We start from the raw sequence: 23,328 nt of genomic DNA, 5'->3' as shown, positions 1-23,328 counted from the left end.
TAAAGTAGCCAACGATATATTTGTAGCAGATAATGACCCTAAATAAGTGAAGGTAGGCTACGAACTAATAGTGGGTCTATGCAATGTTACCGCCGGTGCTTGGTTGAGTAAAGCAGTAATAAACGCATTGATCTCCTCATTCTTCCCTAGCAATATGGGATCCTTATGCAAGTGAGTGACTGAAGCCCGCAATACTTGTATCGTTGTAGCAGCGTATGACCTATCAGCGTGCATATCACATTTAGAAGAGGATGCGAGTAGGATGATAGAGATAAAAGAGACTCTTTAAATAAAATAGAGGTTTAGTAAAGAAAGGTCTTTAGAGTTGCGAGTTACGTGAACACCACAGCTAGTTTAATCAGAAGCTGAACTGAAAATAAATGAAAATAAGTATAAACTTATATGCTTATAAATAAAAGATACAATGATAATATATAACCAAGGGATCAATCAGAATGATAATAGAGCTGAATAATATATAAAACTAATAGGTCAAAGTATTGAAATATGAGTAAGATAATCGATGAGAAGTTTCATTGCAAGAGAGGTCTTATGGATGCCTATTTATAGTGATGGATATATAATCCAGTCACTGAAAATAAAGAAGTTAAATAAATTTATGAAGACGAATGAGATAACTGCGACTAGTAAGAGGTCACAGAGCTACGGATAAGAAAAAGATAGAAAGAGGTAGTTTTGACAGGTGCAAGCCCGAAAAGGCGTTATGCACTATGGTAGGTGATTAAAAGAGAAGATAAATTGAAAGTACGCTCGATTTGTCGCGTAACATCACTTAAAAATTTATCAAATCTGCATGATTAAACTTATCTGGTTCGACTGTGTGATTTTTTTGCCCATTCCAAAAATAGAAGTTCACCTCTTCTGTAGAAGCGATTGGTGGCATTATTCTCTAGACGTCTACTGATCAATATTTGCTGGGCATTTTCGTTTAAGCTTGTACGCCTGTACATTTTATATGTTAAGCTCCATACGGCTAGTCTCCAGTTGCGGTTTGTAATGGCCATACAGTGCATCTATTTTACAATGAACAATTTTTGGCTCCGATTTTTCAAAAAAAATAAAAACTCTATCTCCTCGATGAATTCAACAGGTATCCAAAATCCGGCTCTATTACATTCTTTATTAGAGAGTTCTCCACAAACTAATAGAGCCGGAATTTTTTTTTTCACACAAAATTTTTTACAGATGGCAAAACAAAATTTGCCATTTACAGTGGGAAGACCCAAAGATGTCCGGGGGGTGTTTTACAGTGCAAAAATTCATAAAAATCCAACGGATATATCCCGGTTAAAAATTTTCCCCGCGATAAATTAGATTTCTCTGTCAAAAAATATGAAAATCACCAGTCTAAAAATCCGACTTTTAAGTTCTGAAAATGTCCGTTTTAACGAAAATTGTTCATTGTAAAATAGATGCACTGTATTGCTGTTGGTGTTGGTAGGTGAACCACTGCTTTAACCAGCAGGAGTGGCGGACCAATACCGAGCGTCTGGATTGTTGGAAACCAGATTGCTGTTGGCCACCAAGATGTAACCATTGTTGGTTGCTGTACCTGCTCTTGTATCAACTTCTGAAGACACTTGTTGATCAGACTCCATGGTGGATTCAAATACGGTCGGTAGAATCGGCTCCACGGAATAGTAAACGCGTTGTTGTTCGCGCTTCCTGGCTCTGGTAGCCATGATACGTATCTTGAAAGCTGCTTGGTGTTCCTGTCGGCAAATAGATCCACGTTGTTTTCTCCCAGGTACTGTTGTAACTCTTGAAATATCTTGGGCTGTATCATCCAATTGTTCTTGAGGTATGGGCGCCATGATTCGTAGTCTGCGATTGTGTTCCTCACTCTTTGCACATGAGTGGACTGTATCGTAATTCCTGGTTATCGACACCACTTCCACAGGCTTGTTGCTAATTTCATTAATGGTTATGATTTCGTGCCCCCTGAAAAATCCAAAAATCCGAAACAGAAAATAAGACAAAGTATTAACCAGATTTCAAAATGGAACTAAATGTTATTGAACATAAAAATAACGATTTCTTTTATACATAACGAGGCTTTTTCAAACCACATCTCCGTTTCGGTAAAAATTTTGACCTTTACTGCGCTGCGGTAAATTTTTGACCTGCACTATGGTTCGGTACGCTGCGCTTTGAAAAAGCCTCGTGCTGCCGCAGGCCTGGTTTTGAAATAAAAAACTTAACATAAATTCATTAACCATGAAACCAACGCACCATTATAGCTTAAGCTACCCTACCTATTATCAGTTTGACACTGGAGAAAACTTTTTTTGTTTCTCAATACATGTATAAATATTTGGAAAAAGACAACATCCCTAGACTCTGGCAAGAAAGTTGATCTACGCAAAATTATTAATTGTTTATAAATCTGATTAACCATTGTATGGGCAATGTTTATACTTCATAACAAAAGACTTGATAATCCAATATATTAATGTCAAAGGCGACCCATTCATCGACCAAAAACAAACAATTTTCAGCTCTTCTCAAGTAATGACATATTGTTTGTGAAAAAGTGTTCATAGACTTTTTTCTACCCTCGATAATATAATGCTTAATGCTATTGGTTGTTATACTGGGGCGAAGGGGAACCTCTACCCCGAAAACCCCATAGTAAGAATTTTATTTGCAATGATTTTTCCGTAAAAGTCACTTTTTATATTATGACTTTCTCCAAACAATCAGTTTTTATATATGATCTTTTTTTTTAGTCTAATGTTTAATATTATGGGTCGTATTCTTGGGAGGAGTGGTTTTCCTATCCTCTAATTTTGTATCTCGGCTCAGAAATATTACACCATAAAAAAAATTATGATTTAAAAACACAACGTCGTAAAAAAAATGGACTATTGTTTTTCAGAAGGTAACAATTTAATGATAAATATTATGGGCCGTATTCTTGGGGGGAGGGGAACACTTCCCCCCAAACCCCCGCACCCCCTCAAAAAATTGGTAACTTTGTGACTGTTTTTTACAATTCCTAATTCCTATTATTTTTATATATTAATGAATACAACTAAAACTACAAGCGGGACCCTGCCATCGTGGGTATATTATATCCAAATATTGTCCAAGCTGTCAATAAACCCGCAAGGAGCAATAAGGAGAATGTAATAAACAACCCGTACTTGAATAGACATTTAGTGTCACGTGAACTCTGAAATTACCAGTTGACATATGATAAATATGACAGCAGTGAGAATACTTCAATCGTCGTAGCACAAGCATATTATCTTAGCTAAGGTGTATTTACAGCTCGCATACAACACCCTCTTGCTTGTTCATTTGGCCACCGATGTTGTATTGTCTGTTCATATCAGAATCCTCGTGTTGTTCAGTTGCGGAAATGTTTTTAAAGCAAGAAACGCCGCTTTCAACTCCCACCAGTTGATTGACATACTGGCTTCCTGGTACGTCCAATGTCCGAATGCGGTTCTGCTCTGCTAATGTTTTAGTTTCATGTTGCATCACCAACCCGTGTTGCTGGCATCTACGTATATGGTCTGCTGTGGTGTTTGTGCTAGTATACGTTTCCCATTCCGTAGATGTAGATTGTTTTTCCACCAACGTAACTCCTCGATGCATTCCTTTGGTATTACCTGTATCTTGTGCCAATCTCTCCATGAGTTCACACTCTGGTTCTTCATTTTCATCAAATGCTGAGCGTACAGACGAGCTGGTACAAGTGCAAATGTGGCTGCTTCTATCTTCATAGTCAAACTGTGAATTATACGAGACGATTCCATGGGATTGCTCAATACTTGCTGTATGCTGAGTCGAAGATCTCTCAACTTCTTTCCTGGCAATTGGGCTGCCATTGTGTTCGCATTCAATACAAAGCCTAGATGCTCTATTGATTACTGGGGCGTTAGACTCCACTTGTTGCAGTTGACTATCCATCCTAATGACGCTAGTTTCTGTATTACCAGTTGTGTTTGCTGTGCTGCTTGTCCTGCTTGTGGAAAAACGGTTTGTTTGACACGGAAAAATAAAAGATAAAAAAAACTGGAAGAATAAGATTAATATTGCTTGTAGGCTTTTTTATTCTTATTAAAAGTGAATCGCTCTTTCATTTCTGAAAGAAAGGGGGTATTTATAATTATTTAAAGTACGGGTAAAAGTATGGGTTAGTTTGTGTTCACTTGGTATTATTGGCTGTAATTACTAATGACTGATGAGCCTTATCAGTGTAGCCAATCTATTATTCGAAATGGGGTCTTCTATTGGAATATCTAGTAACCCTGAGTTGTAAATGTATAACTCAGGATGTTTTATATGCCGTTATTTTTTATGAGTGTTATGATATTATGTACCTGTCGATCAAGGATCGATGGAATGATTTTAAACGCGATTTCATATGTTAAATAGTGTGATTTTAGTACACTGCTGAGCTGGCAATGATGATCCAATCGTCCAAGTATGCACTTATTCTGGTTTGTTAATTCCTTGCCAATTCCAAAATAGGCTTGGTCAGTTTGGTGAATAGCCACGTTACCAGCGAGAGGCCAGATGAGGCTGTACATTATTGGTAAGTTCTCCCTTGCCATTGCATGCGAAGGTACTGACTTGAATCCGGATGCACTGGTATACAGTGCTCACCGTACCAGTTTGAGGCGTTTCAAAAAATATTTGCGCACTTCTAAATCTCAATTTGCGTAAATATCATTGGCCAATTCGCGCATTTCTTGAAATCAATTTGCGTCATTCTGGATTGCATTTTGCGTTTTAAAAAATTACTATTTGCGCAGTTTCTTGACCAATCTGCATTTTCTTTTTTAAAAACATTTAGCATGTATTCAATCACTGGAAAAATTATGTTTGAAAATGGTCAGGTGGACATTGTTGACGAGAATGGAAATGAGGCCATAGACTGGGAAGAAGAAGTCAATCCTTATAACACAGAAACTTTGAGTAACTTTACGCAGTATTCTGAAAAGCAGCCAACAGATCTCGACATGACAGACCCTGAACTTCCTGAAAGAATAGCACAGCTAGAAAAAACTATCGAAGCAAGCAATACATCTAAAACCAAATATGCACATTATTCAGATAGTCAGAAAACTTTATTTCTGTATTACTTGCAACTTAGGTTTTTAAGCGCTGCAGCATCAGCTCGAAAAGCTGCGATTAATGTTCGCACTGGTCAGGATTGGGCCAAGAAACTGAAAAATGATCCCGATTTTGATATTTTCGAAACAAATACGAACAAGACTGTCAGGAAGGGGAGTCAGCTTCAGGAAAAGCATAAAGCTCATTTAATTGAATTTTTTGATGACAACCCACATGCCCGAGTATCCGATGCAGTTGAAGAACTTACCAAACGTTTTGAAGGCTTCACATTGAAAGAAACAGTGGTTGGGAAATTCATTTCAACTGAATGCAATTTGAGTATCACAAAAATTACTCCTCATCCGGTTACTAGAAATTCCAATCAAAACGCAGAAATCAAAGAGAGACGTGGGCAAAAACAGATATGGACTACACCAAAAATTGTATTTTTATTGATGAGAGTGATTTTGATATAAATATGAAGCCACCAACTGCCAGGTCAGCTCGGAGAACTCCAGCAATTGTGACTAGCCCGTCAGCACGAGCTGTCAGCCATACTATTCTGTGAGCAATTTCGACCTGTGCAGTGGTAAACATGGAAATCAGGGTTCCTCTGACACCAAAGAGAATCAAAGTTGTTGGTGCTCAGAAACGAAAGGAAACAGCTGTTTAATCAAAAGCAACTGGAAGGACTAATGCAGGTCATTACAACAATTTCATCAAAAGAAATAATGGATGAAATGGATACGTACCCTCAATTTGAAGGGTTTTACATGATCATCGATAAGTACCCCATTCATGGAAAAACCGGCGAGCTAAGACAACTAGTTGAGAGCAGAGGCTACAAATGTGTTTATCTCCCTCCTTATTCCCCCGAACGTAATCCTATTGAACAATTCTGGGCTATAGTAAAAGGAAAGGTAAGACGTAGCCAATTTGGAAACACAGAAGATCTCAAAACTAGAATATCTGAGGCATGCGATCAGGTTCCTAGAGACCATCTTCGTAATTTTGCACAGCATTCAGTTAAAGTATTCGAAGACTGTTTAAACGAGCTCCCCATATAATTTACATAATAAAATAAACCAACGCGTATTGAGTTGGGAAGATCGCAAAATGATTTTAGTTTAAACGCGAATTGGGATTTAGAAAAGCGCAAATAGAGTTAAGAAAATACGCAAATTGAGATTTAGAAGTGCGCAAATTTTTTTAAAACACGCAAATTGGTACCGTGAGCACTGTATGTAGAAATGCATCTGATAAGTCTATTGATGTTAGAAAATCTTATTTCTTTATTAACTTTGTTACCTCCTAAAGCGGCTCCATTTTGAAATGGGGAGCCTGCATGTATTGGTTTAATTGTTTCAAGTTCAATACTGGGCGCAAGCTCCCGGTTTTTTTGGGAATTACAAATATAGTGCTGTAAAATCCTGGTGTCATTGGCTGGTGCACTAATTCTATCGCACCTTTCTGTAGCAATTTGTGTATTTCCTGGCGTATTAATTGTTGTTGTTGCTGATTGTACGGGATAATTGGCGTGGGATTTTGGTGTAGAGTTGGTGGGAAAACAAATTGATTTTCTAGTCCGATTTTGATGGTTTTCAGCAGCCATTCGTCTGTTGAAAGTGTGGTCCACTCGGTCTAAAACTGGCTGAGACGACCTCCTACTCGCTGCTCGATATCCTTAACTGTTGAGTTATAGCTTCTTGAAACTGAGTTGGAGACTTATTATAATTTGTACTGCTTATATTAGTTGTTGTGAATGAGGGGTTTATAGCTTGAAAACCAATTTGGTTACGTAGATCGTTTACATTTGCTGATAAATTTAGTAATGAGGATCTGCAATCACTAAGCATTTCTAGGTATCACTGTACGTTTTGATTCTGATTTTCGAGACTAATCTCTAAACCCAGTACATCCAACGGGCAGAAAACCCTAGAAATTAAGTACTGCAAACGCTTTAACGACATATCATGTTTGGCCTGATAATTTGTTCATTCTACGCGTGGCACTAGGTATAGATTCTGGTGGCTGATACTGAACGGTCTCGATGCCAGGTTGCTTATCAATTCATAAAAGTGTTTCCTCATCCCGCATGGTTGTATCGTAAAATAATGAGCTATCCAAAGATAACGTTTCAGTTAAGAACTGTGATAGATTCTACCTGTACAAGGGTCTTAATTCAAGACAATGAAGAACACCCTGCTGCTCCTCCATTCTATCTTCAGCCATTTGTTGCGTTGGTAGTGGCTGTGGCCCTGTTAAAGATTGGGCCTGTTGTGCTTGTGATATCAATTGTTCCAATTGCATAATTCTTTGCTGCATAGCAGCTAATTCTTCGGAACTCATAATTGCGGAGCTGACCAAGCGAAAAAGAAGATCAATTATTATTTGATAGTATTATTTTTTGTATGGAAAGGCAGCACGGCTGTCTTTCAAAAGTTTATTTAATGTCCCGGTTGGACTAAAAGGGAGTTAAGATTTAATGGGGAAATGATTTGTTTTTATTTTCTTTTTTTTATGTTTTTTCAAAGTCACGAAGAATAATGGCAACGAGTTACAATTAGGACAACAAAGGCGATCGAAGTAGCTTGTGAATGAAATTACGTTGTTATTAATCGACCAGCGATTGGAAGTGTAATTGCCATACAATAGAAGAGCAGAGTGGAAGCACCGTTTGCAATTGTAAACGGTTGATCGTCAAAGACAAGTTTCCAATGAGATCTCCAGATCCCGAGTAATATGCAGCCAATAAGGGAGATGAAAGATAACGAAGTGATAACAGTATATTTTTTGTTTTGAAGTCACCATGACCAAGCGAAAGGAGTATAGATAGTACTCTACTAGGTTCGATGGGCACGTCTGGAAAGAAGGTGGATAAACACTGGAGTCAAATAGATTTTTTTGTGGGACAATCATATAAAAAGTGGAGTAGAGTATCCTCGGTTTGTGGACAATGGATACAAGTAGCCGAAGGAAAAGATTCGGGGATGATATTGTGCAAGAGACTTTTGTTGGGCAACTTGCGATGAATCGTCCGATACCATACTGTAAAAATGCTTGCAGAAATCGGTAGACTCCAAAACGTTTTCCATTTGTCTATACTAAAGGTGGTAGTGGGTTTTGGAGGGAACAGAGAGTCACGCCAATTGTTTAGGTTTATCGAATGCTGGAATATATGTACACATTTGCGATTCAAGAAGGGGACGGAGATCAATAGCCCCAATAAATTCGATACTGGTACCCAGGAGACGACCGAAGTTACCTGTATGCTGAATGTACCCGTTTGCTATTTCTACCCGAAATTTACGAAGTAACGTAGGGAATCTAGTTTCACAATCTGACCGTTGTCGAAGGATATGTGTATTGGGATCCACAACAAAGAAATCGCGTACCAAGGTCATAGACATACTGGCGCTGTTACGGGGGAACACCACAGACATGATTGACTCAGAGGCCGGAATGATAGGAGTGCTAGAAGCTGGAACAACAATTGAAGCTAGATCCAATTGAAGGAACGTAGCCAACGACAATTTAGACTGGCTAATATCATAATTAGGTAAAGAATCCGTTAGAGAAAAGAGAATTGTAAACAAATTAGTTGTTAACTGACCAAACCCCGTCTTTTTGTTGATAATAGAAGTGGCCAGATGTAAGAGGATGTACTGTATCTCCTGATGCGATGAGAGAGAGACCATATTTGAGATATGGAACACTTGTGTGTAGAAAAGATCGATGAAGATGTTCAGGCTGTTGTAGCACTGTGGGAGCAATAATCAAATCAGCTAACCAACGCCAGTGTAGCTTAAGTTGTTGAACTAGAGGATCCAAAATACCAACACCGCCTTTCGTTTTGTGAGGAGCAAAATTTCGGTATGCTATTCTTGGAAAGCGAGATGCATTGAGAAAAGTACTACAGATTCCACGTAAACGATCAATTTGACCTTTTGTCAGAGGAACTTTACGTAGCACGTGCCATAATTTGGATAGGAGGAGGGTATTGAGGACAACTGTTAGGCCTTTAATTGATAAATTACGTTCAGAGTGTATTTGACATCCTCGTTGTATCTTTTGTATTAGTGTATCAATCGCTAGATTTTTCTGAGAAGCAGTAACGTATACTGGATAGTCAAGATAAGTCAGTGCGTCAGGGGAATGTCGATCATGCCATGAACTAATGGGTGTCTCCCGTGAAAATAAATACGCCTTCCAGTAATGACTTGATTTACCTCACAATGAGAACGCCTGGGTTTTAGCGAAATTTAGTTTTGCGTTAGATGCGAGGGAATACTGGTGAATAGGTTGTTCTAAGCAATCAAAATCCTGGTGAGACTCGAGAAACTCAAGAGTGTCGTCTGCATAAGCCATGACTTTTAACGGTTCAGGAGAAGGTTCGGACACTAATGATGGGAAACAGAAGCCTTGGAAATTTGTTGCTTGTTGCACCGAGCGAAGGAAGGGATCAAAGTCTATCTTAAACAACAGAGGTGAAATAGGATTGCCTTGTCTCAGACCTCGTCGTTGTAGGACTGGTATAGGGAGGTGGCCATTAATATTGATGTGAATTTGTGTGTTAAAAAATAATGTGCACAGTGATGATATTATCGGGTGGGGTATCCCAAATCTGTTTATCATTCGAGCTAGATATGTAGGATGGATTCGGTCATAATCCTTTCTTGATCTAGCAATAGTCCAATTGCGTTCGACGAGTTATATTCGGCTATAGACATAACGGCTTGTAAGGTTTTGCCATTTTCACCAATGAATCGACTAGGCATAAATCCCATCTATTGTGAACTGATCATGTCATTCATGTACATCATTAACCGGGAATTGAGCATACGAGTAAAGAGCTTGGCATCTGTGTTGATAAGGCTGATTGGTCGATGGTTACTGAAATTGGTGAGATCACCTTTTTTAGGAAGGAGGATCGTACACGTCTTGTGCCAACTGGGAGGAAAAATACTTTTGAATAGAGCATCATTGTAAACCTGCATAGCCACCCATTATGCAGCAGCGTTATGTAATAAATGAAATAGGATTAGATATGGAATGCCATCTATACCAGGGCTACTTTGTGGAGGAGTTCGTTTAGCAGCTTCCAGTAATTATCTTTAAAAAATTCAGTTAAGAGATGCGCACTTTGACCTTCGTCAAGTACGGAACTAGTGTGTATAGTCTCAGCTAGCTGATCAATTGCGGTTTAGTTGGTGTTATCTGTAGTGTATAAACTTTGATAGAATGAGTTAGCTGCATCAATGAGAGCTTCTGGAGTTGTACAGGATACTGATGTAATTGGATGTAATAATTCCAGAATGAAACTTTTGGTAAGGCGACTAGTAATAGAGCGTTTCAGAAAAGAAGGCGAAGATTTACCTGTTTCCCCCCAAAATTTATGCGCTCGTAAAGAGTCATTGGTAGACATTTCTTCTTGTAGTCCCTAAATTTTCGCTTCCACTTTGGAACGTCTGAATTGTAGGGCAGCTCTAGTCAATGGTGAATTATTGCGGATCGAAGATCGTTTTAACTGTAACACATCTAAATGTTTTTACGCCAATTAGCATGATGTCGGCCAGTTTTACGACCAACTGTTTTAACCTTATCTTTAATACATCCCATCGAAACTGGAGGCTAAGATCGTGACGAAACGCTGAACAAATGTTATCAATCTCTTGATGCATGGAATCCAAAATTCTGGGATTCGGAACTAAGGCCGGATTGGCTCTTCAAAGTCCTTTTCCTGAATGTGTAGAAAGACACTTAAAAGTAAACGTCAATACAGCGTGGTCAGTCCATGCAGGTGATATAAATTCTACATTGGATTTAATCTTATCAGAGTATAAATCCGAAGTCGAATATATGTAGTCTATGGTTGACATTTGTTGACCTCTTTGAAATGTGGGTCATATGGTAGGCAAGTCTAGGCAGCTCAGAAAATCGGATCGAAGCACTTGATTCCAGCGAAATTGGTGATTACTTAAAGCCTGTTGTCCAGTCAAAGAGGTGAAGACATCGCGCAGGTTCTAATTGAAATCCCCAGTGATGATCGTTTGAGAGGTTAAAGTTGGAGAATTACTAGATAAGCTAACGGAGGGAGTATCTTCTCTGGTATAAATTATTGACATATCGATAACGCGAGAAAAAAATGTTGACGTTCAGCGAGTTGTGCCGGAGCATCAATGGTAACAATAGTGATAAGATCAAAGGTACGTTGAGAATAAGGTGCTTCTCCAGCAAACGGGGCCGACAAAAGTTTGTCGAGACATTTACCAAAAATGGTTAGCAGTTGCCTTTTTTAGCGAGAGCAGCGGCAACTTTTTGTCGAGGGAAAATGCCATGGACAAGACTTCTCCGGTTACACTATTTACAAATAAAGTCTAGTTTTCACAAACTAAAATTACAACATAACCTCAGATTTTATACTTGATGATGTAAATCAATGTCAAATTCTTAGTTGCATTTATTCCTCTTTATCTTTATTTTTTTGAACGAAACTAAAACCATGTCTAATTATAATCCTTACCAGAACTTTCAAATTAACAATGTTAGCAATAATCAGTACCGTACAACCATGGTCGACGCTGACAACGAAACTGACGCTGATAACCAAACTGCGGATACTATCTATAACCGTATTCGCAGTATGAACATTGCTGATTTGCTTAACAATGAACAGCGCCCAATGCAACCCACGCAAGATGAGATCTCTCAAGATGAAGAGTTAGATACGACCGTTGTATCCAATAATGTCAGCTCATCTGGAAACCAACAACAAGCAGCACCACGACGCAGTCGCAACTGGACAGAAACGGAGGAGCAAAGACTTATTGAATACTGTAAGTGTGCTCTTCGAGTAACTAATATGGCTAGTCACCAAAACAGTGGAAGGAGGATGCAAACAGACAATCGTATCTGGGAAGCTGTAACTAGATTATTCAATGAGCAATCTACACTTACCAGATCAAGAGAAGCTTTGGAAAGAAAATTCAGAAATATGAAGACAAAGTTCAGGGACTTATACGACGAGTTTAAAGCCACAGAAAGAAATGGGATTGCTCCAAATACGGCGTACAAGCACTACAAGCTTTTGTGGGATTGTCTGGAGGGCGATCCACAAACAATGCCATTGGCAACGTTTTCATCTGGCTCGCAAACCTTAACAGTCAACAATAGTGATGGAAACAATGACGAAGAGCCAGAACCATCAGGACCAGTTACTGAGGAAGAAAGAGAATTTTTAATCAATACCGTACTGGATTCAGCTGGTCGCCCCACTCGACGCAACTATGAAGCAATGATGGAAAATGATGGTGTCGAACCTACCCGAAACACGAGAAAACGCACCAACAATGCTGATGTGAGAAATAACCAAGTTATTGAGACTATTCAGCAGATTAACGAAGAAAATATGAGCCAAAGGAACACATATTTTGAGGCGTTCAATAGTCGTGCTGATAGGCTTGAAAGAAACGCACAAGAAGCTTTAGAGGAGATCCGTCGCTCAAATCAAATTGCGAGTTCCATCAGAGATAGCTTGGAAAGAAGTAGTAATAGACTTGATAGTACGCTAGATCTTATAAATCAACATTTTAGAAATAGAAATAGAAATTAATATTTTCTGTTTAATAAAAAAAAAGTTAAAAAAATTCACAGGAATACGTTTTGGCATCCCTAAGAAGTTCCTCTCTCTTGTTGTATCCACGTCCCTGATCTTCACTCTCATCAACTACTGACCCCATTTCCTCAAAATTGCGTGCACTTAAGTTTGTTGAAAGCTCCAAAACAATATCACTTTGGGGATTCACCACAGTACCTCGAATGCGAAAGACATGATCGTGAAACAAGTCCTCGTCATATATATTCTTGCATATGTTATGCAAAATACAAGCAGCGTTTACAACTTTTACACACCTCACAGGATCTTTAACGTAAACATACTTGAAGAGAAATCTCCATCGATTCACCAAGTGTGCAAAACATCTCTCGATTCCAGTTCTCATTGTTGATTGCAGGGTGTTGTACTTCGACCGATCTTTCTGGACACCCGCATCACCCTGTCGTAAATCTCGTTCTTTATAACGAATGAGACAATTGTTTCTCAACATAAATCCAGAATCTGTATACAAAAATTACTAGTTCAAATCATATAAATATCTCATGTATATCAACTACCTCCGAGTATATAACTGTCATTCTTAAAATAAATATCGGGGTTACGACAGTAACTTCTCAACTCACTTCGATTGAACATTCTCGCATCGTGTGTGCGCCCCAATAAAATATTTTTAGATTTCATATTATCGATCAAACATACTTAATGTGATATTTACCAGTTTCACCAGCGTAAACATATGTGAATCGTTGAGAGCTATCACAAACGGCAAGGAAGTTAATGGAAATGTTTCCTTTTCTATCCCTGTAGCTCTCAGGGTTCTGACGGGGCTTATAGATTTGAATAAGCTTTCCGTCAACAACACCAATACAACCAGGCAGCTTTTGTTTTCGGGTGCTGTTAGATCAGGACCGTTAGGATATTCAAATCCCCTGGCAGTTTCCTCCACTTCCGCCTGGGTTTTGGGCCAAACAATCATCGTATTTGTGAGGCCTGTCATTGCATCAAGAAACCTATTCGTAAAGTTGTTATAGGATCCTTGACCAAAACCAAAAAAGCTTTTCTGCATCATGTATCCCATATGGCAGCTTCCAAATCTCCAGAGAATACAAGCTACTTGCTGGTATACTGGTGTAGCGTTATGAGCAAGTAACTGGAATGCTGGATGCTCAGACAACAGTTGAACTAACCAAGAAAACGTTCTACGAGACATACGATAATGATACTTAAACGTCATTGTTGGTCGTGAGCTATCAACTTCGTCATCAATGAGGTTTGGGTGACAGACGTCCCAGAACCCTTTGTTGCTTTCCAAACGAGGGTATCTAACTCTGCATTGCAAATGAGTTGGGTTGGTCATGTTGAGAAAGAGTATCATGTCGTCGTCTATATTAAAAATATATTGGTCGAAGGCATGAACTGTCGCATTATATTCAATTGCGCAATTACGAATGACTTGAGTCTGGTAGTTGATATTTCGTGTTTGCTCAGCTATGGCAGCTGCAGCATGTACTTCCATAGCATTCATTTCGCTTAAAAGTTGAAGAGCTAAAAGAGCTAATTCGTCATCAGAAAATTCTTCGAGATTCAAGTTGTTGTTATTCATATTTAGTATAAAAATGTGTTAAAGCAAAGGAAAAAAAGAAGCAATAGTATTATCTCAAAACGCATGAATTATGGTTCGTTTAGCATTTGGGATTGAAATCAGTATTTCGTTAACCAAAAAGGGTCAAAGTTGTTCGGATAAACTTTATTAAAGTTTTGAACCAAATTAGTTCTCGACAAACTTTTGTCGGCCCCGTTTTCTTGAGAAGCACCTAAGTAATACTACACTTTATCACCCGTTGATCAATTGTTATGAATTCAGGAGTTAGTTGCAAAGAGGGGTTAAAACAAACAATGCCGCAATGCTTGCTCCAGACTGTTCGCTTAGTTTGTAATAGATTATCGAGAATTAACTTCAGTTCCGTAGTAGAAGCGTGTGTTTCCTGTAACGTAATGATATCTAGAGTTGGGTTTTGTTTAGGCAGAAAACTAATAAAGTCTTGACGACGAGAGGGTTCATTGATTTTGACTAGACTGCGACAGTTTAGTGTAGCAATCCTGATGGTACTTGAAAGGAAAGAGTGGGCCAAGAATATATTTTGGTCAATTGGAGGAAGAGAAAAACATGCTGATTCTGTTGTTGTAGTAAGATGAGGATTAATGGTGGTTGAGTATTTTGAATTATGTAAATTCATAAAGTAATATAGATTCGTTTTTTTTTAAAATAAAAATGTTGGGGATACCTAAATCCGCCCCCTCATCAGGCAGACGTCTTCCGGAAGGACGATGTCGGTTGAGAGGAGGAAGGGTCATATTTTACGGCAGCGACACCTTTATTAGCTCGAGGAGAGACTAGGTTTTTGCTGATAGTAGAACTGGTAACTTTAGAGAAAGTCGTCGTCGGGTTACTGGCTTTGTTGGTAGTTTGGTTTTCAACAATTGCTGATACATGATTGGTTACCATGAAAAGCTCTTCGGCATCGTTTAATCTATCCGCATCATCCTCTGAAACGTTCATCATAGATTCATTATCGGATACCAACGTAATTGGTTGGGAAGTACGATGATGACGGGCCTTCTTGTGGGTTACTTCATCGACGGTGGAACTGGGTTCGGTGCCAGTTGTTTCATCGGTATCTTCAGCCCTAATAGTGTGGGTTGGTGTTACTAAGACCTAATTGAGACTTGGTTAAAAGGTTCCTCTTCGTTACGAACTCGTTTTTTGGAAGAGGCAATAGAGTTATCTTGAGATCGGGGACAGTGGCGAGCGAGATGCCCTCGTCTATCACATAGATAACACGTTTTACTAATAGTTGGTATTTCTTGGCAGTCCTTAGGGGTATATACCATTTGCTTGCAATATACACAATGGGACTCCATTTTAGCCCATTTCCCAAAACAGAAGGACTGGTAACCTAAATCGATTTTATACATGAGCTCATCCCAGGCTTTGGGGTTAGCTGGACCCATTTATCAGTCCAAGAAGATAGCACAGTTGCCACAGAAAGCTGTGTTTAACTCATCGTCCAGATAATAAAATAGTTATGAAGTCGGTAGTCGAATAGAGTGCCGGAAGTGAGGCTTAGAGTTTAAGAGATATAATAAATATAAAGGAAATATATTTGTTGCAATAAACTGTAACTAGACTTTTTGAGATAAGAATAAGATAATTAATATATAAAAATAATAGGAATTAGGAATTTTAAAAAACAGTCACAAAGTTACGAATTTTTTGAGGGGGTGCGGGGGACCCCCTCCCGCCAAGAATACGGACCATATTATTTAGCATTAAATTGTCACCTTCTGAAAAACAATATTCCTTTTTTTTTTACAGCGCTGTGTTTTTAGAGCATGATTTTTTTATGGTGTAATATTTCTGAGCCGAGATACAAAATTAGAGGATAGGAAAACCACTCCTCCCAAGAATACGACCCATAATATTAAACATTAGACTAAAAAAAAGGGTAAATCTTGATACACGGTCGATTTACACGGTCGATTTGAAGTACCGACCCAAAAATATTAAAAAGCATGACGTAGACATTAAAAAGTTCAAAAAGCGTGACGTAGACATTCAAAAGTTCAAAAAGAGTGACGTTTCATATTTGAGAGATCGTGTACTGAGCGTGTATTTGAAAAGTGCGGGGAAAGGGAAAAAAGATACAAATTTGGGAAAAAGGTTTTTGCATATAAGCAGTATCAACAAGAGCCATTCTTTGGTTGTGTGCTCCAGTATTTGCTTAAACAATAAAGTTTTGGCATTAAAATAGTTTTCTGAATTCTGCAAACAAACAAAGTGTTTCGTATGGATTAGTTAAAAAGGTACCCAAATTAAATAAATTATGAACAATTTGTAATTGAATTTGGCATAGTTTTCTAATGCAACGAATTGAAGATAATAAGGTAAAAAAAACATAGTGTGTGTGAAGTGATTAAAGCTAAAAAACATTAACTGTTAAAGTAAAGAATCTTTAAAATACGATACGAAATTAAGAAAAAATATAAACAAGACATATAAGTAATACGAATTTTTATTGAGGGTAAATTTTTTTTTTTTGAAGAACTAAGAAAGATTGTTTAAGGAAGCATTTAATAAAGGATTGCATAATCTTGTTCGCTGCAGATATCAGCGTTTGATCGTCTTGAACGATCATGATCCATATCTACAACAGGGTTTTCAAATTTTTTTATACGTCCTGTTGGTGTACGATGGAACTCGACGACGTAGAAATGAGACGACGAGTAAATGAGCGTAATTGGTTTATCAACATTTTGAAGCGGCATGTTGATCAACGGAAAAAAAACATGTGCCTCACGATTCTCTCTAAATTCTCCAGTTTCTTTCAACGGATATTTGACATAGGAAAAGAGGATTACCGGACGTTCGAATGTATTGGCTACAACCTGTGGACAGCTGAACGTACTAAACCACAATATCTGATCCTCTTGGTTGAGACATGGTGATTTAGTAGAGTTCAACCGTTTGACCATCTTGATTCTTTCCAATTCGACTACCTTTTCATCAACTCGCTTATACAAGGTATCATGGTATTTGAGGTAGGTTTCAAGCATTTGATGTTTAACCTTTATCCATTTACTTTGGTCGTTAAATACCTCTAATGCTACAGCTCTAAAGCCACAATTTCCATCAGCCCCGACGTCATGAATTGCAGCAATAACATTTTTAGGTTGGATATGAATCCAATTAAATGCTACATCCTTTTTGGCATTACGGTAAGAAGTGACTCTAACAATCGTTTACATGTAAGTTTATATATAACGTTTTTTATCTGCATTTCTCGTACCGATCATAATGCGATGTTTCTTTTTCAATTTTCACATCACTTTTGGCATAGTTGGGGTCTTGAGAAACAAAAAGGGTCAACTTTCTTTTCTTTTGTTCAAGAGCTACCTCTCTTTCTTCGAGAAACAATTTTTTTCTTTTTCTTTCAAATTCTTCCTCTTCCTTTTCTTTTTTCTCCTTTTTTTTTATCTCCTTCAGCTGGTGTTCGTCGAATAGCTCCTTCGCAATCTTCAGTCTCTCGGTGCTACTTTTGATACCACGCTTCGACTTGCGTCCCTTTCTGTTTGTATTTACAGATGGGGGTTGCAGCTCGTCCATTTTAATTACTGGCTCTTTGATATCCAAATCGGCCTTTTCCAATACTTTAATAGTATCACTTACTTCTTGTTGCGTTCCCAAAGAGTTTATTTTGGTAAACATACCATGCAAAAGCTTCTCAACACGGAGAATCATCCTTTCTCTGTTGTTCTCTGGTCCCTCTTCTGTACGTTCTATAACAATAAAATATTGAGCGTTCCTATTTTTTTACTTGTGGAATAATTTATTTAAAATTACCTTTGGACGGCAAAGGTGTGTCATTTTTAGCTGGCATACTTTTTCCATCCTCATTGCAGCACTCTTCTTCACTTTTTTCATCCTCATCAACTTTTGTTTTATAAAAAATATGAATTTGTGATTGCCAGCTTTTTATTTGTGAACAAATTACCTTCCTGAACCCGAATAGTGGTATCTACAATTTCGTCGTCTATTTTTGTTTTTGTTTTATCTATTTAATTTTAATGCAGCAATACTGTTTCTGTTTAACTCACCTTCTCTATCAAGATCACACCTTGCTTTTGCTGCATTTGTACTCGCAACTTCGGCCTTGACTTCGTTTTCCACATTCACTTCGTCTATTATTAAATAATTGGGATTATAACTTTATTAGTTTTCTATTTTCTTAAATTACTCACAATATTATAGGATATAATTTCATAAAACTTTTAAAAACACATATCGAACAATAATGATCATCACATACATTTAAGCAACACAACAACAATTGTAGTGTACCATTTATAATATATCACAATTGATGAAGGATTTCGTTTTATTTAAATATATTTACCGAAATAGCAATACAACAATATACAGGTATATCATACCCCCCCCCCTCATTTTACTTCCCATAACTGCAAGATAAAAAAAGAACTTACCGTTTTTCTTCTCGCTAACATTCTCGGCCATGGCTTTACCTTCGTTAGCCTCTTCGTAATCTAAAAGGCAGACATCATTAAAACCATCTATATTTGCAAACATGTGTCTTTCTTTTCTTCTTCTATACAATACCTTCATCACGCTCAAATCTCGAACGTTCATCTACAATCGACAACGGAAGCACTCCGGGATTGTTACTGATAATACAAGGGCATGGTAGATTATATCTAACACGATCCCAGCAGTTACAGTCCTTGCCTTTGGACAGAAACGAATCTTGCAGCGAAACAACAAGGTTTGTTCTTATCTTATCCATCGCGAAACGGACAACTTTAAAGGCGAGATCTTTAAAGCGATACTCACGACTTTCATCAAAAATAACAGAGCTGATACTTATTCTTTCTATTGCCAATCTTCTGTACCTATCTTCTCTCTAAAAATTAAAAGTTGGATTATGTTATTTTAACACGTTTCCGAAGACAAATAATTGTAAATCGATCATACCTTTTTTTCGTAATACGCATGCATGCGCTTGGTTGTCAAGCTCATCCTCGAAGCAGATTGGCTTCCCAAAGCTTTCTTCAATCCAGAATGGAAACTTTCGGCTCTACCAGAAGTTCTATTTCCCATATGAACATGTTGGTTGGCATATAATCCAGCCCATCGTTTCATTTCGTCCTCCTTCATCAAACTAAAATAGCAAAATTAATTTTGATATATAAATTAAGAGCATGTATAATTACAAATACTTACACGTCTCTCAAATAAGACAACGCTATCTGTCCATCTTCCTTAAAATATCCAACAGTTGTGATGATCTGCTGAAAATGATCACTTGCTTTTTGAAACGAAGTTAAATCCGAGCTATTCATCATAGCCTTAAATTCACTTTCGGCTTCAGCGACACGCAAATTATATTCTACCGAAGTGACCTTGCCAATAGCCAGCTTTGTTGACATCGTATTCCAAAGATGCCATGAGCAAAGCAGATGCTGGCTTTCTGGAAAAACTGTCTCAATTGCATTGCGTAAAGCTTGTTCGTTGTGAGTGACAATAACGGAGGGCAACTTGAAACTGGTTTCAGTCGGCCAAACAGCTTCCCTTAATTCTTCCAAAATCCATTGGTAAGTATCCTCAGTTTCGCTGTTCACAAAGGCGGCTGCAACGGCAAAGGTTTGTAAACGGTTTCCTCCTTTGACTGAGGAGGCGTTGCTGGTTCCAACAATGTTGACGAGGGACATTTTGTGGGCATTCGTCTTGTAGGTGGCGTCAATTGTTATAGCCTCGGGCCAGCGTCTAGCTTCAGAAATTGCTTTTTCGTGAATAAAAAACATTCCCTTTACTTCTTGGTTTTCTTTGACCTGGATACGAATAACGTACCCAAGATTTTCCAGCTCGGTGATAAGTGAATACATCTCTTTTCCTCCATTGTCGTTCAAATACAAAGATTGGATGTTCTGGATATCTTTTTTGATTATATTGTTCACATTCAAAGCTTTTAAGGTCTGATAACGTATATATAATGAGCACATGAGATATTTTGTGTTATTAATAAGAATATTTACATCCATGACACTGGTGACAGGGTCTTTATGTCCACTGGCCAAAAGAGAATAAATTCTGGCCATAATTTCGGGGCTTTGCTTGCGATGAATGGCATATGTGGTAACGTCTTGTGAAATTGGATGATTGTGGATCATATTATTCTTGGTTACAGTTAATCCAAACAAAGTAATCGAAGCAGGGCAAAGAAACTTTTGGGTACTTTTTTGATAGACTGTTTTTGTTTCAGGCACGGAAGAAACGTTTTGTGAAAGGTCAATAATTTCTTCGGTAACCTCATCAACAAGTGTCGTATTTTTCTTTCCAAGATCACGCTTAAAGCCACCGTGCTTACAGATGTAAGCATATTGACCTTTACCAGGATGAGAGTCTTTAATGGAAAAGAGTACGTTGTATTTTTTTCCAAAAGTACTGATCGCATTCTTCAGTTCTTCCCTTGTCTCAAAGTGTTTATCTACAGCAAATGTACGATTGAATTCAGCATGCATGCTGTCACGCACATTTCTAGTTTGAGAGAACATTAAAATTAAAGCAAAGAGAAAGCAGTAGTGCCAAATTTGTTCATTACCCCACATTTTTCAAATACACGCTCAGTACACGATCTCTCAAATATGAAACGTCACTCTTTTTGAACTTTTGAATCTCTACGTCACGCTTTTTGAACTTTTTAATGTCTACGTCATGCTTTTTAATATTTTTGGGTCGGTACTTCAAATCAACCGTGTAAATCGACCGTGTATCAAGATTTACCCAAAAAAAAAGATCATATATAAAAACTGATTGTTTTGAGAAAGTCATAATATAAAAGTGACTTTTACGGAAAAAATTATTGCAAATAAAATTGTTACTATGGGGTTTTCGGGGTGGAGGTTACCCTCCGGCCCAGTATAACAACCAATAGTATTAAGCATTATATTATCGAGTTCAGAGAAACAGTCTATGAACACTTTTTCACAAACAATATGTCATTATTCGAGAACAACTGGAAAATTAATTGTTTTAGGTCGATGAAGGGGTCGCCTTTGAAATTAATATTTTGGATTATCAAGTCTTTCATTATGAAGCAAAAACACTGCGCATAGAATAGCTAATCAGATAAATAAACAATTAATACTTTTTGTGTAGATCAACTTTCCTGCCTGGGTCTAGGGATATCGTCTTTTTCCAGACATTTATACATATATTGAGAAACATCAAAGTTTTCTCCAGTATCAAACTAATAATAGGCATTGTAGCTTAAGTTATAATGGTGCATGGGCTTCATGGTTAATTAATATATGTTAAGTTTGTTATTTCAAAAACAGGCCTGCGGCAGCACGAGGCTTTTTCAAAGCGCAGCGTACCGAACAATAGTGCAGGTCAAAAATTTATCGCAGCCCAGCGAAGGTCAAAAATTTTATCGAAACGGAGGTTTGGTTTGAAAAAGCCTCGTGTTTATTAAAAGAAGTAGTTGGTTATATTTATAGTAATTGAGTTTTCTAGTTATTGCGGTCTGAATGTCATGGTGAAGGATTGTTAGTCTTGTTGTCACATTGCATAATGTTAGTCATAATGGTTGTGTAAAATATTATAACACCGATGAGTGAAACGATGACATCGACGTTTCACGACAATAAATGGTGACGTCTCTCACATTACCGAAACAAGTAAAATTGTCGACCAACGTGGTGTGCCGATCGGCTACTGGCAAGAAAGGTAATTTTGAAAGATAGACCTTCAAAATGATGTTATCCTGAGGGACAGCGAGAGTGACGTGAAACTTTCTGTCGTGCCCAATAAGAATAGGATTATTTACTGAAATGTCGACAGCTGATTGGTCATTCAAAATGACTTCGATAATTTCGCCCTGACCGTCATCAGTGGCATGAGTACCGAAACATGTACCAAAAGAAAAACGCGCATGACGTGCTATTTTAAATTCAGGTATGAAGTTTAAAAATTCTTTTGCAATAAAGTAAAACATAGCATGTTTATAACTACTGTTACGATGAATGGCAGGTTTCTGGTCTCTAAGTTCAGTCAGTGGTTTGAAGATGGTGTCTCTAAGAGAGATGGTAATTCGAGATTTTGAATTGGGATTGTTTCGGTTTGCTCCAGGTGGTAAGGCTTGTGCAGCCACATCTCAGAAAGAGCGTGTTTGTGTCTTTTAAGGGCCATGATTATGGTTCTCAAGAGACGTTGAGGGTACCGTCATGTTTGTAAAGCGCAAGAAAGACGTTTTGTTTTGAACTGGTTTAACTAGATTAGTTTTTCTTCGTTGCTGCCATGTCCTTTACAATTGCCTCAAGTTCTGGATTACGAAGTTACATGATCTTTCTTTGTGTTCTCATTGAAATAACCTCGCTTTCAGAAACGAAACCTTCGGCATAAAGCCCTTCGGATAGTTTCACTGAATCTACGGATTTGACAGACTTTAGCTACTCGTTGTCATTAATGTCATTCGCATCATAATATTCTCCGACCATGTTATCTTGACTGGGATTATTAACAATGCATACATTGATCACCTTTTCCTTCACTTCTTTTTCCATCGTTCCAGTAAATATTGTATCTTCCAAATCGACTGTAGTTTTTCCTACTTGGATGTATTCATCAGTGTCAGTGATGTCGTAATCTACAAGGAAGGGCTCAATGTTTTTTTTTCCATTTCATTGTCGTGTTTGTTTTTGATTTTACTGTCGTTATCAATTAAAAACAAATTGAAAAGTTGGTTCTTTGATTAACAGCAGACGCAGTTTCAACAATGTTTTTTTTTGGAGACAGACCTTTGCGTGCCGTAGATTTCATTCAAGGTATCCGGAGCTCTACTTTCACTAACTTCATAAAAGCTCTTAATCAACTTTTATGAAGTGTTTTCGTTTTATGGACCCATGGTTTGGCTTAACACCATCATTGTAATAGCCTAACATTTCATCGCCTTAGATGTATGATACTTTAATAATTTCACGCAAAGCTTGACTTGAATTGGATTCTCTAGTGATAAACCTGTACACATTTCGGTGGCACAATTCAATTCCAT

The 23,328-nt window shown here is 37.8% G+C and overlaps 6 protein-coding genes across 6 annotated transcripts; 1 reads left to right on the top strand and 5 right to left on the bottom strand.

Annotated features, from left to right (window-relative positions):
• Positions 1-57: 57 nt before the first annotated feature.
• On the bottom strand, positions 58-1,835 carry EV154DRAFT_485981 (uncharacterized protein; the record flags this gene model as incomplete). The annotated part of the gene is made up of 4 exons (XM_051598801.1): positions 58-283; positions 337-370; positions 878-1,034; positions 1,668-1,835. The coding sequence occupies 4 exons, from the start codon at positions 1,833-1,835 to the stop codon at positions 58-60; spliced, it is 585 nt and encodes a 194-aa protein (XP_051452945.1).
• A 1,453-nt stretch (positions 1,836-3,288) lies between these two features.
• Positions 3,289-3,939, bottom strand: EV154DRAFT_568562 (uncharacterized protein; the record flags this gene model as incomplete). Its single annotated transcript, XM_051606085.1, has 1 exon — positions 3,289-3,939. The coding sequence occupies one exon, from the start codon at positions 3,937-3,939 to the stop codon at positions 3,289-3,291; it is 651 nt and encodes a 216-aa protein (XP_051452944.1).
• Positions 3,940-4,853: 914 nt separating this feature from the next.
• Positions 4,854-5,564, top strand: EV154DRAFT_575796 (uncharacterized protein; the record flags this gene model as incomplete). Its single annotated transcript, XM_051606465.1, has 1 exon — positions 4,854-5,564. The coding sequence occupies one exon, from the start codon at positions 4,854-4,856 to the stop codon at positions 5,562-5,564; it is 711 nt and encodes a 236-aa protein (XP_051452943.1).
• Positions 5,565-6,399: 835 nt separating this feature from the next.
• Positions 6,400-7,058, bottom strand: EV154DRAFT_540117 (uncharacterized protein; the record flags this gene model as incomplete). The annotated part of the gene is made up of 4 exons (XM_051604400.1): positions 6,400-6,531; positions 6,614-6,704; positions 6,757-6,936; positions 6,958-7,058. 4 exons carry the CDS (start codon positions 7,056-7,058, stop codon positions 6,400-6,402), a joined length of 504 nt encoding a protein of 167 aa, XP_051452942.1.
• A 7,947-nt stretch (positions 7,059-15,005) lies between these two features.
• EV154DRAFT_575791 (uncharacterized protein) lies at positions 15,006-15,715 on the bottom strand (the record flags this gene model as incomplete). Its single annotated transcript, XM_051606464.1, has 2 exons — positions 15,006-15,390; positions 15,420-15,715. The coding sequence occupies 2 exons, from the start codon at positions 15,713-15,715 to the stop codon at positions 15,006-15,008; spliced, it is 681 nt and encodes a 226-aa protein (XP_051452941.1).
• A 6,161-nt stretch (positions 15,716-21,876) lies between these two features.
• Positions 21,877-23,328, bottom strand: EV154DRAFT_575789 (uncharacterized protein; the record flags this gene model as incomplete). The annotated part of the gene is made up of 5 exons (XM_051606463.1): positions 21,877-22,430; positions 22,498-22,538; positions 22,617-22,726; positions 22,808-22,923; positions 23,217-23,328. 5 exons carry the CDS (start codon positions 23,326-23,328, stop codon positions 21,877-21,879), a joined length of 933 nt encoding a protein of 310 aa, XP_051452940.1.

Source organism: Mucor mucedo, assembly GCF_025094135.1.
Source record: "Mucor mucedo strain NRRL 3635 chromosome Unknown EV154scaffold_128, whole genome shotgun sequence".
NCBI classification, from domain to species: Eukaryota; Fungi; Mucoromycota; class Mucoromycetes; order Mucorales; family Mucoraceae; genus Mucor; species Mucor mucedo.
Note: the sequence above shows the minus strand (reverse complement) of the source record. Positions and strands in the feature narration are given on the sequence as shown.